Source organism: Pipra filicauda, unplaced genomic scaffold, assembly GCF_003945595.2.
Source record: "Pipra filicauda isolate LSUMZ 115617 unplaced genomic scaffold, ASM394559v2 scaffold360_size730234_pilon, whole genome shotgun sequence".
Lineage (NCBI taxonomy): Eukaryota > Metazoa > Chordata > Aves > Passeriformes > Pipridae > Pipra > Pipra filicauda.
Window position 1 is genome coordinate 634,616 of NW_024104488.1, and position 18,893 is coordinate 653,508.

The following is an 18,893-nucleotide window of genomic DNA, read 5'->3' on the forward strand; positions in this document are numbered from 1 at the left end:
CACACATTAATGTCAGATTTTCCCAAATCCTGAATAAGACCCAGTCAGGAACAACTTGCAGCCAGCTTAAGGCACACTGATGCTGTTAGATGAGCCATCTGCCTTTTCTGTCACTCCACATCCATGAGGCTCTAAGTCTAGGAAGTTCTGAAATAAATCCTGAAGGAATTTACATGCCAGTAAACAGGTCCTTTGGGAGTTTGCACCACTGCTGTCGGCAGTTTTGCATACACACGACAGAACTGAGAAACAGCTTTGTCACAGGTTTTAAGCTTTCAGAGTTGAATTCACAGGCTCTACTCCCTGACTCTGTTAGGAAGAACAGTTTTCTTGATCTAGGAGACATGAAAAGGCTCCCTGGACATTTGATCTTCACTGACACACTCCAGCACACAGGAGATAACGGGAGGATTCCTGGGGATTAAACACCTCACGGCTACGTGAAGGAACACACAGGGGTGGTGGTTGTTACACAGCAGTGGCAGAAGGAAATTATCTGCAGAAGCACAGCTCTGCTGCTCTTCTTTCTCTGGCTTACATGCTTGATGTCCTGTGTCCTGGTCAGAACTATCAGTGCTTTTGAATGCTGTAGGATTTAGTTATTAATTTTTGATTATAGGCTTTCGAGCATCTTTCTGTGAAACACGAGTCAGGACTTGTGTTTAGACAAAAGTCTAAAACTCCTGAGTTTAAAAAGCAGGAAGGACAAATAGATTTAGAATGTATCCAGACAATTCTTTCACGGGGGTGTGTCTGTGTTTTCACAGGCCTCAGTTGCTATTCCTTATGGGCTGGGCTAAATGGAGATCTCAGAGTGTCAGAGAGAGGTTTCCCCAGGGGGACTGTCCACCTGACTAGAAGCAAAGAGGGTTGGAAATCACAGAATACCAGGTTGGAAGAACCTCAAGGATCACCTGGTCCTCCCTTTCTTGGCAAAAGTGTGGTCTTGAGTGAGAATTTATTCTCCCATGAGCTTCAGCCTCACTCAAACCCTGTGCTTCCTGAGAGCCTGGAGAGGCAGATTGCTCACACTGCTTGTCTGAAGTGACTTGTAACATAGTGCCTGTGCAGAATTTTCAGCCAGCTCCAGGCAAAAGGACCTCTGTCCTGTCCTAGGGTGGAGTGGAGGATGTTGACCTGAGGGAGGGCACCCATGAGGTGTAAAGTATCCTGGGGGAAGCAGCCTGGCACAGCCCCCAGTGCTGAGTGCAGCCAGCAGGACGGATCCAGGCTGGATCAGCCCTCCCTTGGGAATACAGCTGAGATGGCTGGCATGGCACAGTGGGAGGAACATCAGCACAAGTCTTCTGAACTCACCTGCACACAGCCAGGGACCCTGAACACACACATGGCCTCTTAGGGAGGTCCAGCTTCCTAAAAGGGGTATTTGCTCTCTGGGCTGAGAGGGTTTCCCCATGTTGGTGTGACAGGGAAGTGGTGTTTAGCCAGCAGTTAGTCAGAGGGGTGGTACAATAGTGAATAAAACCCTTCTGGTCCCTCAGCTGTCCCAGGTACCTCAACACACAGACTCTGCACTGCTCAGCATTACTGGGGGGTCCAGCACCAGCCCCAAGTCCACGTACAGAATCTCGTGAGCTCATGGAGTATTTCTGGCACTGCCAGCTTAACACACACTTCGGGTAAACTAAATTAATTGTTCCACTATGGAATGAAAGCAAACTTGAGAGTAGAGCTGTGTAACAGAAAAGGAGGAGCAACAGATCCATGACCTTCAATTCCAGGATGAGGAGGAAAATTGAATCCAGGTTTTTAGCTCAGACTTCAACCTTGTGCAAGGTTTAGCAAATGTCTTTTGTGCTAATAGTTAATCAAGAACAGGTGATACTTGAATTTGTCTAGCTTTATTTAGGTCTATGTTGTGTACATCCAAGCTTCCAGTGTAAATATCTGAATTTCTGGTTAGCAGGGTGTGGTAAAAGAGTTCTTTATTCCCGTGGAACAACAGCTGCAAAACATTTCCTTTATTTTGTCAGAGAAGAATTCATTAAGGGGCAGGAATATCTGAGTGACATAATTCCAGAGTGATGCACGTTTGTCCTGGATAGTGCAGTGACTGTTAACCACAAAATACCCCACACAGCAAAGAGCAGCCTGGTTCAGCACAGATACACTCAAGAACTATTGCCATGCAATATAATCCCTTGTGAGGTGCAGGACTTACAGAAGCCCTATAATTACTTCCTCTGTTTAGCCTAATTGTCAAATGTTATCTTCCATGGAGCAGCCCAAGTGACTAATAGCTTATTAAGAATGGTAAACTGAAGTTTCAAGGCCAAAAAGGATTAAGGAAAACACCAAACAGCGAGACTCGAGATCCTGAGCTACTTTTCAGAGCTGAAAGGAAAGTATTCTGTAAGTCACAGGATGAAACCTGCCCATGCAGCTGTAATTCAGCTTCCTTAATCATTTATTTGTAAGAAATGTGTATGTATGCATGCGTGTGTCTGTGCATAAGGGCTCCTGTTTTGTACTTGGATGGCCTTGCTAATGCACTGATATTTATCTTGACTGTAAGTGTGGCCTCACCTGACACATTGCAAAGGAAGGAGCAGGGGTTTAGTACACTCTGCACCCCAGAATAATAGACCAGACTAGAAAGAGGACATTCAAAATATTCTGCCAGTTTTAGGCTCCCCCTCTGACTGATCTAAATGTTCCCAGTACCTGATATTTCAGAGCAAAGCACTCAAGTGAGAACTGCCATGATCCCACCCTTCCCTGCAGATCTCATGCCCTGTAGTCTCAAATTCCATGAAAAAAAGAAGATCAGGACTCAATTATTATCTACACGTGTGCAACAAGGTAGTTATGTCAAGAAAGCCTAACTGAAGTAATTTACCTGACACTGTGGATGGTCTCTGGCAGAGACAGGAGTGGAATCTCCTTCCCCAAAGGAGCTTTGAGCAGCTTTGGCGAGGACACTCCATTCTGTTCCCGTGTGTCTCGCCTGACTTGCTGCTTGTAGGTGAAAAAGGAACAAAGGAACCTCCTGGCAGAAGTTTCCTTCTCTCTCCAGCTGTTGTCCATCCACAGAAATCATTCATCTCCTGCCTGAGGCAAAGGTCACATAGGACAAACAGACTGGGATGTTCCAGATAACAACTGTACTGTCGTGCATGTGCTCCAGGGACATCTTGGGAATTAAGAACCTTAAAAAGAAAAAAACAACCAAATACACATAAAACACAAGAATTTGTATCAGGCAGCATCATCACATCTGTGTTTTCCACCAAGAGGGTCAGATCCCCCACATTCTCTGCATAGATTCCTGCTCTGAGGTGACAGCCCAGTAAATTATCATCCTGCATGTGGCCCTGCATTGGGAGAGGGAGCAAAAACTCATTTGTGCGTGGTTTTCCCAAATATTTACTGACAGGAGAGTGATGGCAAGACTTCCAGACCTTGGATAGCATCCCAGGTTTTATCAGGGAGTTTGTTTGGGCCTCAAGCACTTTTTTCTGCATATTTCATCTTCTGTCCTTTTACTCCTCTGTGTTGAAATCTGCTGTTGCTGCAATTCCCAGTCCCACTCTAACCACTGTACCTGTCCAGGGTGTAACTCAATCCCATGTTTCCATCAGCAGGAAAACTGCTCACTCCTGTCACAGCTCTGCATTCTGCATCCCCAAAGGATGCGGCTCTTAGGGCTGTGCTTTGACTCACGTTTTAAACTTCTCTCCAGAAATAAGAGGGGGATGAGATATTTTAAACACAGACTAAGGACCTACAAGGACCTTTAGAAATCCATTTACTTCTGTTGTTTTTGCTTACCTGAAAACTGAAAGATCATCCCAAGGAATATTGGATTGTGAGACATTCAACCCAAATGGCATGGAAAAGCAATATGCAATGAAAGATCCTTGCATCTAAACCTTTGAGGATCAAAAATGTCAGGAACAGCAGGAAATACATTTTTCTAATCTGACCTCTGATTTTAAGAAACAGAGAAACAAGAAGGCAGTTGACAAATGAACAATAAAGACCTGTGCTAAGAGCAGCCAATTTCTGAAAAACAGTTTCCTCCAAACAGTCCAAGTTCACAGCAGTTGCTCCATGGAATGGGACAGTGGGGACAATGAAAGGCACTGTCCATTCTGTAATTTAATTGTATCTGCACAAAGGTTTGTGCTGCCTCAAAAATGCTTGCAATCATCATGGGAAGGACAGCAAGCTACAGCTCTGTGTGTGACAGCACCATTCCAGGGTTTGCCTGCTTGTATCCAACGTGCAGGAAGATGGAAAGGTTCTGCAAGAAAACACATGGCCCTCAGTTAAATGACCTTTTTTCTGGAGGGTGGTGATTTTGGCAAGAAAATGAAAATCAACAGCCGACAACAGGAAACCTCCCATAACTGTAACCATTGTACAGCCATAGTTGCAGTAATAACTACACTTTATAACTACCCATATAAACCCAGGATACTGAGGCATCTTTACTATTGCCACTATAACTTCATACTTTTACAAATTTATATATAATGGCTTACAGATCAAGCTGTTCAAAACCTGAGAGTCAGCATCTGGATTGATCACAGAAAGCTCATTCATATGATTTCTGTTGGAGAGGAGTTCACAACCCACAGCACCAACCAGAGACAGATGGATTCAGAAAACCCACACAGACATTTAGCTCCAGTGTGAAAACATATTTGATCTCAACAGTAAATGAAAAGTCATAAATAAATCGAAAATATGCACACCTTCTCAACTCTGTAATTCCCTGGAGGGGATAAACCAGAATGGAACCATTCTGAGTTCCCTGAACTCTGACAGTTTGGGTAAAATAGTACAAAAATAAAAATCACACCTAATTTTGGTTAAAAACCACAAGTCATACACTTCGAAAATAAAGCATGGCTTAGTTTGTATGACTGTACTCGAGGCAATGTTATTACACAGCTGTTTGGTCTGCTGCAAGTCAGTCTCTAAAAGAGATGAGTTAAAGGCCTGTGAAGGTGAAGTTAATAATTCCTTGGAGCTACTTTATGATTAGTCAGGAATTATTTAAGTTCAAGATTTGCTTGGCACCAGAGGCAGGTGGGGTTTGCTGCAGTTGGGTGTTTCCATAACAATACAGGAGAGCCAATTAAAAGCCAATTAGTCATGGACATTACTTTAAGGTCCAGTACTTTGCAAACTCTCCCCCCTTCACTGTTCCTTCCCTGGGCTGCCCTTTATGCTCAGCACAAAGGCTCCAGATGAATGGGGGCTCTTTGCCTGTCTCCATAGAAGCCTCCCCACGCTGACACAAACCCTTCCCAGGCACCTCCAGCCCTGCTCCCCCCTCTGATCTTTGCCCTAAACAAATGTGCTGTTTATTCACTCTTCTCCTCATTTATGAAGAACCATTGGATGCTGTATGAATACTAATGAGAAAAGAATTAAACCTGTGTTTAAGAGTGAGTGAGGATTCCTCCCTTCAGCATTTACCATGACAGCCAAAGCCTTGGCCCCTCTTGTTATGCTCTTCTCTGAATCCCCAAATCTCTGTCACTTGAAAATTAAGAGTGCAGATTTGGCACTAAAGAAAATAAAGAGCTCCCAGATAGAAAAAGATGGCCTAGTGGTTAAATCACATGATGAGAAATGGGGAAATGGGGTGTTTCATTGTTCTGCTACCAAAGAGCACCACCATGACTCCACTCACGCCTCCATCACCTCCCCTGAGAAGGAGGATGAAATCCTGTGTGCCCCAACAACAGCACCTAAGTAGCCCTTAGAAATTAAACCTTCTGTACTGTGTGGTTTCATCTGCTTTAAAGACCAAAAAACAGAGGAAATCCAGTCAGAAATTTGAAATATCCTCCAAAGTCGATGTAGGATCCTATGTCATGGCAAAACTAAAAGATGGAAACAGCCCCTTTCTTCCAATAGACAGCAAAGATCCATTAATATCCTTAATGCTGTTCTTGTACTGTGTGATATTTCTGATTAGAATCTTCTTCAATCCATCTAATTTTTAGCTCTAGTTTAAAGAAATGCCAAGTTTTGCCTTTGCTACATGAGCAGCACTAGCAGCCCCTTCGCCCCTCTCAATTTCTGTACAGACAAAACCACCTCCAGCTCTGCCTCTTGATCTTTGGCACCAAACTTAGCAGATTAATGCCTTAAACTGGATTTGGGTGATGCAAATGAAAATTACCTGTGTTTATAGATCCCTCTTTTGGAACTCTATTGCACAGACACTGCCCCTCCCTTTACCTCTGTCACCAGGCTGTTGGTGCTGTCCCTTCCTGCCACCTTCCCTGGGCACTGCCGTGAATAAATGTTGGACTCCTGGCAAGACATACCAAACCAACAAATTTCCAGTTTTATTGCTTCCAACGGGTCCTTGACATGGTATTTTAGCTGATCAAATACAAAATCCCTTGGGTTTTAGAAGTTTCCACATTTACTCATGCTGCTGCTGCTTTGTTTCCCTTCATTTTTATCTGGCTCTGAAATTCCAGCTTGCCTGGCCACGTGTTTCTTCACACACATTTAAAGTCTGCCCCTTTCCTGAACACCTTGAAAAAATTTCCATGTGTGGGGCAAGAAAAGAAGGCTGTATCTTCATCTCTCTTTTTAGTTAGGTGTAAGGGACACTGTTGTATTTCTTCTTGGGAAACTAAAGCACAATGTGATTTGATGTGAAGGATAGAGCCTGTGCCACCTGGGGCTGAAAACTTACATTTCTTTCCAGTTTCCCAGATGAATATCTCCAGAGTAGACAGACAAGGCTGTCTTTAATCCATATATTGGGCAGAGACTCAACAAAACACACCATCTGTGTGGCTCCCTTAGTTTCTCCACATTAGGAGAGAGCTGACGAGTCCTCTCAAGAGAATTACTACAGAATAGTAAGTTTTTACTTTGTATTTCATCAACTTCCCTTATAAGGACAACAGAGAAGTGACAGTTAATATTTAGGTTTGCCTTGAATGTCATCTAAGTAGAGGGAGCTTGCTGTTCTAAGTCCTGAATTATATGGGAGGGGTTTTTTGTCCCACCAAACTTCTTAATGTTCCTCAGACTGCACATCAATTGACACCAGGCTGCCAGATGTCAGAAGTCAGTACCACCAGCACGTCTCCTGTTAAACATCACAGCCTTTACCCACACTTGCTAGAGAAGATTTTCATGATACTTGAATATTCTAATATTTTATAGGTTAAAATCTTAACCAACTCCATAACTACAATGAATATTCACTGAAATGTCATCTCTGGGAATCTCTGAAACCCAAACAGATCTAAATTATGCTGCAGCTCAAAACTAAGAGAGCAATCTGCTAAATACCAGCTAGGGTGCTCAAGAAATAATAAAGGATTCTTATTGAGTACCGGACCCAAAAATATGTTTGTCTCCACAATGAAGGAAATCAGCACATTTCAAAACAATGAAATGTAATATTCTTGTGGCAGGAATGTCCCCCAGTAGCTGTCCAGAGCTCTGATGCTTCCCAGAGCCCCCATTGTGAATGCCCAAGCTTAACAGTGCATTTCATTTGGGCACTGTTCCATAATGACTTTTTCCAGAACTAATGGAGCTGGAATGACTGTCCAGGCTCCATTCTGGGGATTGCTATTTCCCTTGGCTTTACAGGAAATCCAGTTGTTGCTAAGCTAAATAATGCCATAAATTGCAAATGCAGTAAGTCACTGGTTTTTCATGCAGTCAGTTCTACTCGGGGGGGGGGGGGTCAAGTGAGTGCTGGTTTCTAAGCAGGGCTTAGCTCAGCTTCTGTCCCTGCTGATGTTTTCAAATACTGACTCTTTTGTTAAATTCATGATCTTATTTACTTCATGTACTTTCACAGGCAACAAGGGAACCAGCATTGGTGTGGCTCTGCAGGAGCAGCTGTGTGGGATTAAACCAAAGCTCTGCAATACTGATCTCTAGCTTAGCATCAGCTGCTCTGTTGCACAGCTCAGGCCTGTTTCTGGCTGCAGCTGAATTTACAAATTACAACACCTAAAGGAAGGATTTACAAGATTTGTACAAAAGGTCATGTTATACAACTTGTTTCAGCAGGACCAATTTGCTAAATGTTTGAACTCTCATTTTTGATGACTACTTAGTGTGTTAAGTAGAAGGAATATTCAATATTTTGCCAGACCAAAACTAATCTTAGGAAGAATTTGGAGGAACCTAATTCAATACAGAGCTCTTGAATTTGATTTGTTTTCTTCTGCAAGTAGATTCTTTGTGAACTACACAACAGCCCCTACCGGCAATATTAGGTTCTTACCATATTATAAAAGTCTAATTTCTTAAATTCTCCATAGATCTTATTTCAGTAAGATTTTATGGAAATAAGGAGCATATTATGTATATTGTGTGAAAAAAACCCAAAATCTTTAGAATAAATTAAGCACTATGTGTTGCCTTTCAATTTCATAGACTTTATTTACTATTTAGCATGTAAATAGGAGTCATAGAATTAATTTTCTTTGTCAACTATATTGTTTGCTTCCATTGCATTCCCTCTAAAATATCAATACTGCCCCTCAGTATATCCCTAGGTAGGGGAGCCAAACTGAACCAAGCCAAATGTACTCTCATAAAAAGAGAGTATTAGCTCCAGTGGACTCACCATGACTTGCATTTCACACCAAAAGAAATAGTTTATTAAATTGTTAGAAAATTTCTATGTTATTAGATTTTGGTTCATGCACAGTAAGAGTTTCCATTGCACTACACTCAGTGATTTGTACTCTCTTACATGCTTAGGTCTTTTCTGGATTGGGGTAGAACATTGTCAACTCAACTACACGTAAATATATTGTGAGTCTTTCCTCTGACAGGAGTTACCCTGAACCTCCTGGGAGGCACTGCCCCAGTGGTGTCCAGCTGGGTAACCTGAAGTTCCTCAGTCAGGTCAACCATTGTCCTTCTCTGAATTCAATCACTATTTTCAAAATAGGTTTTGTTGGCACGTTTAAGGGCTCAAATTCATCAGTTCCATTACTTGATCTGTGTATCACCCCTTGAAAGCCATTTCCTATAAACCACCTGGATGTGACATCCTCTGATTGCGCTCGGTAACAGGCACCATTTCCAGGGAGGTGCCAGCTCTGCCCAGAGGTTCTTACCTGTACCTCGCTGGTCTCAGGTGTGTCACTGCTTCTAGATCATTCTTTTTGACTTCTCAGTCTGACGCTGATTCACCTCCAGTACTCAGGTGACTTGGGTCAAAACTGCCTGGCATTTCTGAGCCCAAGGGAGCAGGTGCAGGATTTCTGCCCCAGCCCTCGTGGGTGCTGAGTGCCCACGGTGAACACAGAGCACCCGCTGCCACGGCACTGCCAGGGGGCAGGGAGGGGTGATGGCCAGGGCAGATGTTCCATACAGAGGTTCTAGATGTCTTTAAATAATGTGAGGGGGATCTGAAGCCACTGGAGAGCGTCCAAAGGAGGCAATGAAGATGAGGAAGGGCCTTGATTTGAAGCCGTGTGAGAACACTGAGGGCACTTGGTGTGTTCAGCTGGAGCAGAGGAGACTGAGGGGAGAGCTCAGTGCAGTTCCAATTCCTGGGCAGGGGCAGAGGAGGGGCAGGGACTGAGCTCTGCTCTGGGGTGACCAGGGACAGAAGCCAGGGAATGGCTGGAGCTGTGCCAGGGCAGGCTCAGGTTGGATCTCAGGCAAAGGTTCTTCCCCCAGAGGCTGGTTGGGCACTGCCCAGGCTCCCCAGGGCAGTGGGCACAGCCCCAAGGCTGCCAGAGCTCCAGGAGGGTTTGGCTGATCCTCTGGGGCACAGGGGGGGACTCTTGGGGATGGGCCTGGGCAGGGCCAGGGTTGGACTGGATGGTCCTTGTGGGTCCCTTCCAGCTCAGCATATTCTGGGATTCTGTAAATTGAACTAAAAGTTGTGAGTACTCTTTCGTTCTTAGTATCAGAAGAACAGCTGAAATCCTTTGGTTGTTTGGTTTTCCGGATTTCCTCCCAGTCCACCTTGCTCTGCCCTGTTTTTGCAGGTCGGGGGTGGAGAGGAGCCTCCCGGAGCAGCAGGAGGGTGCAGGGACCCGCTGTCCCTCCGTGGGGCGGCAGAGCCGCGGATCCCCCGCCGGAGGAGCCGGGACTGCTGAGCACGGTACACACCCAGCACACACCACTGCCCCTCCTCAGCCACTGGGAAAAACAGCAGCAGAAAAACTAATATATTAAACCCCCAAACCACAAACCGGTCCTAGTGAATCTTGAAATCTTAGACCTAGATAAAAGGTTGTATCCCAGATTTCTATTTCTCACTCCCACATAATTTTATATTTAATAAAAGGCTGAACTTATTACTTAGAGCTATGATTTAAAACTGCTTTTTTTCCATATGAGTCATCTCACCCAAACTTTTTTTCCGGGCTTAAAAGTACAAAGTTTTCATTTCTTTGTAAATAAAAACTCACAACCTCAGTTAAAATAATTTCCAAGGAAACTATTTGCAGTTAATATTCTGTGCAGCCACACTCCTTGGAAACATCCTGGCTGCTCCAGTAACTCTGGAAAGGCCCAACCTGTTTAGCACTAACTACTGGCATAACATTGCCCAGTTTGGCTTCCCTTCAGTTATTTATTTATGTTTTTGGACACATCAAGTTCAAGGACCACAAAAGTACTTACCCAGCAATAACTCTAAGTTACAAGGCATCTTTCCTGCAGACTGGAACTGTTTTTAGTGATAAAAAAGTCAGACTTCAGGTGTGGATTGAATAGAGCTGGCAAGCAGCTGCCTGGGAACATGAAAAATAGTGACGTAAATACAATTAAAGTTGCAGCACGTTCTTCATCTGGTTAGACTTAGAAAGTAAACCTGCTTCCACAAGTATTCTTATCAAATCACGCACTTTGCCGACACAAAGACAGTTTCCACGTTAAACTAAGCTACCCATATTTCAAGTGCAAAGAGCTTTCTAGCAAAAACTTTTCATACAAATAAATTGTGGGGTTATAGATTTAAAAACAGAGAAAACTGTTCCATCAAATAAAAAAGGACTAGTTAGGCCGAAAAGAAAACTAACTCAGGGAGCTGAACAAAGAAAAAAAAAAATTGTGTGAACATCCAGAATTAGACCTAGGTATACTAGATAAATAAAATAATTAATTAATCTAGATGCAGAATGAATTCTATTTTTTGTATCTCTATACACACACTTTAATAAACATAAATTTCTTAGAGCAGAAGAGCACTTGCATCAATGGAATAAAGATATTCTGCATTAGGCAGTTTACAGGTAAATGCCTAAATATCACAAAAAATAAAGTGCTCTATGATTTTACTGGCAGAATATTTTTTTTAAAATATCAGCTTAGTAAAAGAATTTTCGTAAAATCCTGGCTTTCTGTTAAAAGAGGTGCATGAGAAGTTTTCCATTTCCTCTCTGGGTTCCAGCCCTGCCATCTCAATCTCCAAGGGGGATGTCAAAGCTCCTCTCTTTTGTGCCCTCGTTCAGTGGGAGGGGAGGACATTCCCTTGCGTGGGGGGAAGAAAACCAAAAAGCATTACAAGGACCTTAGCTATTTTGGCCTGAAGCCCAGCTGGGATTCACATGCCTCTTCCTCCACGTTCAAAAGCCTCATCTGAGTGTCTGCTGTGCCAGATGCTGCAGTTCATTTACTGGATTAGACCTTGTGGAGCTCCCGAGGAACCCGCAGCGGTGTGGGGTCAGTTCTCACAGCTGCCACACGGGCCGGGAGCTCTGATTGTTACCCCTTGGAACTCCCATGGCAGGAAAAGAAATAGGGATAAAAACGGTTCCCTCCTAAGGTATCACAGGTTGCAAATAAAGTCTGCCTTTGTTTTGGCTGTGCCTCACAGAGAGCAAGTGCTGCTGAGCCCTGGGTTCATGCAGTGTAAGGATTGCCAGGAACACACAGACGTTCATCCTCTAATTAAAGAGCAACACTGCAGGAACCAAGCTTTGTTCCTGCTTAGGCAATAAATTATTGAACACCATAACCTATAAACTAGGCACTCTGAATGCCACTGGAATGAAAATTGCATTAACTTATGCTGAGTGTAAACCAGAACTAAAAAATAAGGGAAAAAACAGGCCATTTTTTCATTGTGAATGGAGCTGTGCAGGATCTTGGGATCCTGCACAGGTGGAGCTGCACTGCCCTCCCAAGGGTTCCCTGCCCCTGCAGGCACACAGCAGTCCCTCTCATGATATTCCAGCTGGAGCTGCAGGTGCTGTGTCCTTGGAGTGAGGCAGAACATCTTTCACCCAAGAGTCTCTGCTGGGGCCCCCATCCCCTGGAGCCCCCCCTGCCTCTGCTGAACAAGCTCCATGTGCACAACACTTGTAATGCTACCCAAGGTCAAATGTGTTTCAATATTTGAAGAAATAACAGCATTTGACTTGATCACTCCATTAGAATTCATTAAAACTCTCTAATTAACTTGACAGTGATTAAGGTAAATAATTTTAAAATTCAAAATCACATTGACATTGGTTTAACCTGATGTCAGCTCAAAATACATGTTCAGAATAAAGATGTGACCAGTGCTTTTCATGTGCTAAATGTACCAATAAATACCCAGTAAGTTACAGGCATCATAATAATCCCCTAATCCTCATAATAATCCCAGTAAATGTCATCTTCCAACAAAAAGGAGTTAAATGCAATGGCTTTTATAAGATACAGCTAAAAAAGCAGTGACATATAATAGTACAGGTATCTTTAAATACAGTGTAGACAGTCCATTTACAATATTTTTGGCATATGAGGAGACATTAGTTTTGGGTAAAAAGGTATAACTAAATGTGAGATAGCTATGGGTCTAATATTACATTTATATAATAAAACTCCTGTCCCTAGAAAACACAATGAGTAAATGAATTAGAGAACATTGATGTCCAATTTCTGCTCTCTGAATATGTGTTCAGCTGGTACAGTGACTGTGCAAGAACAGTCTTACCTAGCATGATCCTTTCTCTTTCCTCTCCAAAAGTCTATATTCAGTTGTATGCTTGAGCAGTAATTTACCCCCAACACCACACTAACCCTTCACATTTATCCTTAAATTAGACTTACATAGAGAAAGAAGAGAGTTGAAGTGAAATAGCTACAAATTACCTGCAAAAGGACACTGAAGTGTTCAAGACTTAAAATAAGGATCTTTGCTGCAGCTGCCCTGCCACTCCTTTAAAGCCCCTTTCCATGGATGCTGGAGGGCCCTGCCTGGGGTTTCAGTGGGGTTTTTAAACTCCCCTCTCTCTGGCTCAGTGTCAGGTTTAAGCAGCTACAGCACGTTGGGGTGGTTGGTATGTTGCTGAGGCGTTGTTGTGTCCCACAGAGGATCAGGGTTGTGTCCCACAGAGGATCAGGGGTTGTTGTGTCCCACAGAGGATCAGGGTTGTTGTGTCCCACAGAGGATGAGGGTTGTTGTGTCCCACAGAGGATCAGGGTTGTGTCCCACAGAGGATCAGGGTTGTTGTGTCCCACAGAGGATGAGGGTTGTTGTGTCCCACAGAGGATCAGGGTTGTGTCCCACAGAGGATCAGGGTTGTTGTGTCCCACAGAGGATCAGGGGTTGTTGTGTCCCACAGAGGATGAGGGTTGTTGTGTCCCACAGAGGATCAGGGTTGTTGTGTCCCACAGAGGATGAGGGTTGTTGTGTCCCACAGAGGATCAGGGTTGTTGTGTCCCACAGAGGATCAGGGTTGTTGTGTCCCAGCAGAGGATGAGGGTTGTTGTGTCCCACAGAGGATGAGGGTTGTTGTGTCCCACAGAGGATCAGGGTTGTTGTGTCCCACAGAGGATCAGGGGTTGTTGTGTCCCAGCACAGGATCAGGGGTGGTTGTGTCCCAGCACAGGATCAGGGGTTGTTGTGTCCCACAGAGGATCAGGGGTTGTTGTGTCCCACAGAGGATCAGGGGTTGTTGTGTCCCAGCACAGGATCAGGGGTTGTTGTGTCCCACAGAGGATGAGGGTGGTTGTGTCCCAGCACAGGATCAGGGGTTGTTGTGTCCCACAGAGGATCAGCTGTTCCGCTCCGTGGAGGGCCAGGCTGCCTCTGATGAGGAGGAGGAGAAGTGGGCAGGGGACCAGGCCCCCCAGCTGGGCCACGAGAAGAAACCACTGGCCAAGCTCCCTTGCTGCAGCAGTGGGTAAGTGTAATTCATTAATTGGTGCTATTTGAACCCCTTGCAAAGACAATGTTGTGACCTGAAGGTCCTGTGGCTTCAGGCAGAAGCAGCACTGCTATGTGGCAAAGTGAAGCAGAGCCTTTTGCCCCTCCTTTGTTGTTCATGGGGAACAACAATCCTGGATGCTCCTACTGAGCCCTCCCCAGTGTCAGCTGGACACTCATTTGGGATCTGTTCTGCCAAAAATTCTGCAGGAAAACTGGCTTTTACAGCCATGGAGCTTCACTGAGAGGTTTAACAGAATCCCAGAATATACTGAGCTGGAAGGGACCCACAAGGACCATCCAGTCCAACCCTGGCCCTGCCCAGGCCCATCCCCAAGAGTCCCCCCCTGTGCCCCAGAGGATCAGCCAAACCCTCCTGGAGCTCTGGCAGCCTTGGGGCTGTGCCCACTGCCCTGGGGAGCCTGGGCAGTGCCCAACCAGCCTCTGGGGGAAGAACCTTTGCCTGAGATCCAACCTGAGCCTGCCCTGACACAGCTCCAGCCATTCCCTGGGTGCTGTCCCTGGTCCCCCCAGAGCAGAGCTCAGTCCCTGCCCCTCCTCTGCCCCTGCCCAGGCAGTTGAACTGCACTGAGGTCTCCCCTCAGTCTCCTCTGCTCCAGCTGAACACACCAAGTGCCCTCAGTGTCCTCCCACGGCTTCAAATCAAGGCCCTTCCCCATCTTCATTGGTGTCACTAACCTTCTATTTTTAATGCATATATAGGTGTGATGAAAAGACCTGGAAAAAGCTGATGTCTTACTTGGAGAGCAGCAGAACTGCTGGCTGTGAGACTGACACAGCCCCTGCAGAGCCCCCCGAGAGGCTCCCACAGCTCCCGGGGCAGCTGGAGCTCAGGGGCCATGGAGGGGAAAAACTGGAACCAGACATGGAAGAGGTAATGCGTGTGAATGTTATTTATGTCTCTTTAAGTAGCTGAATTTTTGTATATCTATATTTATTATGGTCATTCTGTTCTCTCTTGCTGGTGTTTCTCCCTTTGCCACTGGTTCATCAGCTCAAACCTCTCACACTTCCCTCTCGCACTGCATTTGTGGTTTGGTTCCTACCTGAAGCTGCCTTTGGAGGATGAGATGTGCCCCAGGCACAGTCAGACACAGGCTCTGCAAACCCTGTCAGTGATGTACCTGCTTTGATGTGTTCCCTGAGGGCTGGGACTGCTCCCCTGCAGACAGAAGAGCTGCACCCCAGCACAGAAGGAAGCTTTGTGTTGCTCTAAGGAATATTGCAGGGGTAAATTGTCACTGACTACTGAAAATTGGGTGGGACACAAGTAGGATTTTATTCTGGTTTTAATTTTTTCCCCTCACAAATAAACTCATTTAGTCAAGGGAGAAAATTATATGAAATACTGATAAAACACAAAGCATGGTGACAGGTAAAGAAGTCACTGCGGGCAGTGTCCAGGGATTCCTCAGCTGTGCATGGAATTCCTCACATCCTAAGGCCTTCAGCTTCCCTGGGAGCACAGCAACTCTGCAATACATCCCTCCAGCTGACTGAGACTCAGGGTCTCAGTGTTTTGGAATCGTTTGGAGTAAATCAGCCAGTTTACTCTGGCTGTTTCTTGGGCCTAGAGCAATATATTTATAAATATAAATAAAATTAGTTCTCAGGTTTAGCAGCATGTCCAGCTTTCCTTCAGCAGAGCTTATAACCATGTAGTCAGAAGTCTCAGTGCCATATCCCAGCAGTCCAATGTGATCTTACTCTTTAAATACTGCAAACTTCAGCTACTGATGGACACAGATTTCGCACCAGCAACCTTTCTGTGAAACAAAACCAGTGCAGATGCATTGCTTTGATCTGCTTTCTCCTAAGGTTCAGTTAGTGCTTGTTCAGTATTTTATACTCCGTCTTTAAACAAAGCATAAGGATTTCAGTAGTTCTGAAAGGATTCTATGAATCAGTAAAATATTTAAGGTAAGGGTAAAATATTCGACTTCTTTACATGTCACCATGCTTTGTGTTTTATCAGTATTTCATATAATTTTCTCCCTTGACTAAGTGAGTTTATTTGTGAGGGGAAAAAATTAAAACCAGAATAAAATCCTACTTGTGTCCTACCCAATTTTCAGTAGTCAGTGACAATTTACCCCTGCAGTATTCCTTAGAGCAACACAAAGCTTCCTTCTGTGCTTCTTAACACCAGCCCATAGAAAAACCTTCCTGTAGGTAGTGCCATTTTTAATCTTTTTTTCCAGAGTTAGTCATCTTCTTCTGCAGTACCACACTGCCCTCTTTTTCATCTCTGCTGATGGATATTAGTTCTGTGCACCTTGTTTGGAAAAGCACCATTATTGGTGCTTTGGTACAAAATTCCAGAAGGAAAATGGAATCTACTGCTCTTGGTTTAAAGACAAGCAGGGAGGCACCAACTCACTGCAACAGGAATTAAATATCAGCAGGATTAATCACTTTGAGCCTGTTAGGAATTTATTCTTAAGTCCTTCTACTTTTATTTAGTCAGTATTTATACTTGTGTACAGTTATAGGGGAGGGGTTTGTTACTACAAAACAGACACACATGATAAATAATTCCTTTCAAAAAGGTGACTGTTCCTGTAATCAACAGAAAGTAAATTGGAAGACTGATAACTGCTCTATATCGAGTACCTTGCAAATAAATATCTTGACTTAATAAATAGACCACCAACACTTTTCTCTGAACCTGACGAACCTTTTACATTGTTCTGTATACTTCTGTTTGTACCTGCTCAGGGCTCAGAATTAGACAAATAACAACAAGGCTAACAAGTAATAAGCTCAGCAGGCAAGTGAAGGGCAGCACTCTCAAATGCTGATTAGTAATTGCTTCAATCTAAGGCTTGTAAAACCAGAGGATGAAAGAGCTCTGAAATTTGTCTTGTCTAGAAAGTTCTACTTCCCAACAACCCAACATTTAAAAATAGCTTCTGCTGAAGACAGGGTGTTGACCTGGGGATAATGGATGGAGAAAACATGAGTGAGTTCTGAAAATAAAGTGATATGCTGCCAAGGGTAGTGTTGCAGAGAAATGCCAATTATTTTCTATAAATGCTTGCACACAAACTGCCAGCTTAATTAAAAAGACAATTAGTTTATGACCTGCCATAGAGGGTCAAATGAAAAGTTCATCCCAACATCATGCACCTGCAGTTGCTCAGAGAAAAGCAAAGAGAAGCAGTGCAGAGGATGTGCTCCCAAGAGTGGTCTGGGGACAGACAGATCCTGAGCTGGGTGTTGGATGGAGCACCATGTTTAATGGCCAGGGTTGGAGCTCTTTACCATGGATTTACCCTCCCTTGCCTTAAAGCTGGCTATGCTTTTGGTATCTCAGGGCAAGGTTTTGAGGATTTGTTTTTGTTGGCTTTAAATCTGCTGTCTGAGCATCCACCATCACCTTGGTTTTGTACTTGGGAACCAGCAAATAGTCTTTCCCTCATGGTTTTGCAGACTCCTCCTACCAGAACTACTCCCTCAGTTATCCCCATTCCTTGTCTGCCTTGGCAGAGAAACCTTTACCTACTTCTGTTATTCTATTTGATTCTCCCATGTACTTTCCAAGCTCTATTACTCTTTTTTGAGTGAGAACAGAAGTTGTGTTTAGTATTCCAATGCACTGGCTGCTGAGCTGTGTTCAGGAGGTTGCAGCCCCTCTGGATCTCCTTCCCAACATCACTGCATTCCTATAACATGGTGTGCCTTTTCTACCTGCCTCACTTTGCAGTATTGACACTGAATTTCATCTGATCTTTTATTGCCCAGAGCTATTCCATATTCATGAACTCCTTCTCTAATTCTTTACAGGCAGCTTTGGTTTTGATTGCCCCCCAAAAAATTGTATTGACAGCAAACTTAACCACTTTGACATTCACCTTTTTAATTTCTGAATATGCTGAACAGCTCAGGTCTTAGCCCAGCTCCTTGTGAGACCCTGAGAATTATCATGGAACCCTCAGTCCTGGTCTCTGTGCTCTGCCCATCGTTTAACCAGCCCTAAGTCTAGCAGGATCTGTGCTACTGCCCTGTGACAATTAATACTTTATTTTTTTTTCCTTAGTATTTGGTGATGAATCTTATCCAAAGCTTTTTGCAGGTTTGAAACACACCCTATCAACTGAGTTAACATTATTCATACATATTCATAAACCCTTCCAAAGAAATCTAATAGATTCTTCACTATGTTCTTCTGTGGATTCACCAAGTGCCTCCTCCATTCCTATTAATTTGCCTGACAGATTTACTGATTTGAGGGGATTTGCTGTTCCTCAGACCATCTCTGCACCCTCCCAAGAACTGGTGCTCCATTTACCACTCTCCAATCCTCTGAAGGGGACAGGATTTAGAAGATAAATTGCACAGCACAGTTCAGCACTTCATTCTGTCCTTCTGCCACTGTTTTCTGCCCATTTTGAAAATGTTTCTCAGGTTCATTGCTTGTAAAAATGGCTCTGATTGAGAGCCTCCTCAACTTCTGTGCAAAGCACAATAGAAAGATTTTATCTTACATTCCTTAGGGGATTTTTGCATATTAACTATTAATTTTCCTAAACGTATTTGTACACACTACTCCAGAGCTCAGATTTGCCCTGTGGCATTCTCCCCTTTTAGAAGAGGGTTGGATACCAGCAGCTGACTTCTCCTCAAAGCTGGGGTTTGGCAAAACAATATTTGCATTTCACAAACAAGGCTCAGATCCCAAAACAGGCTTTGCTGAGGGACGTGGACAGAGCTAAGAACAAACCTATTCCTCTGAGCCCTG

General features: G+C 44.1%; 1 protein-coding gene across 1 annotated transcript in view; it reads left to right on the plus strand.

Annotated features, from left to right (window-relative positions):
* Positions 1-18,893, plus strand: part of EFCC1 (EF-hand and coiled-coil domain containing 1) — a 53,461-nt gene that overhangs the window by 26,587 nt on the left and 7,981 nt on the right. The window contains exons 3-5 of the mRNA XM_027748504.2: positions 9,978-10,093; positions 13,976-14,108; positions 14,855-15,026. Of these exons, the coding sequence (XP_027604305.1) occupies positions 9,978-10,093; positions 13,976-14,108; positions 14,855-15,026 (421 nt within the window). The remainder of the gene's footprint in view (positions 1-9,977; positions 10,094-13,975; positions 14,109-14,854; positions 15,027-18,893) is intronic.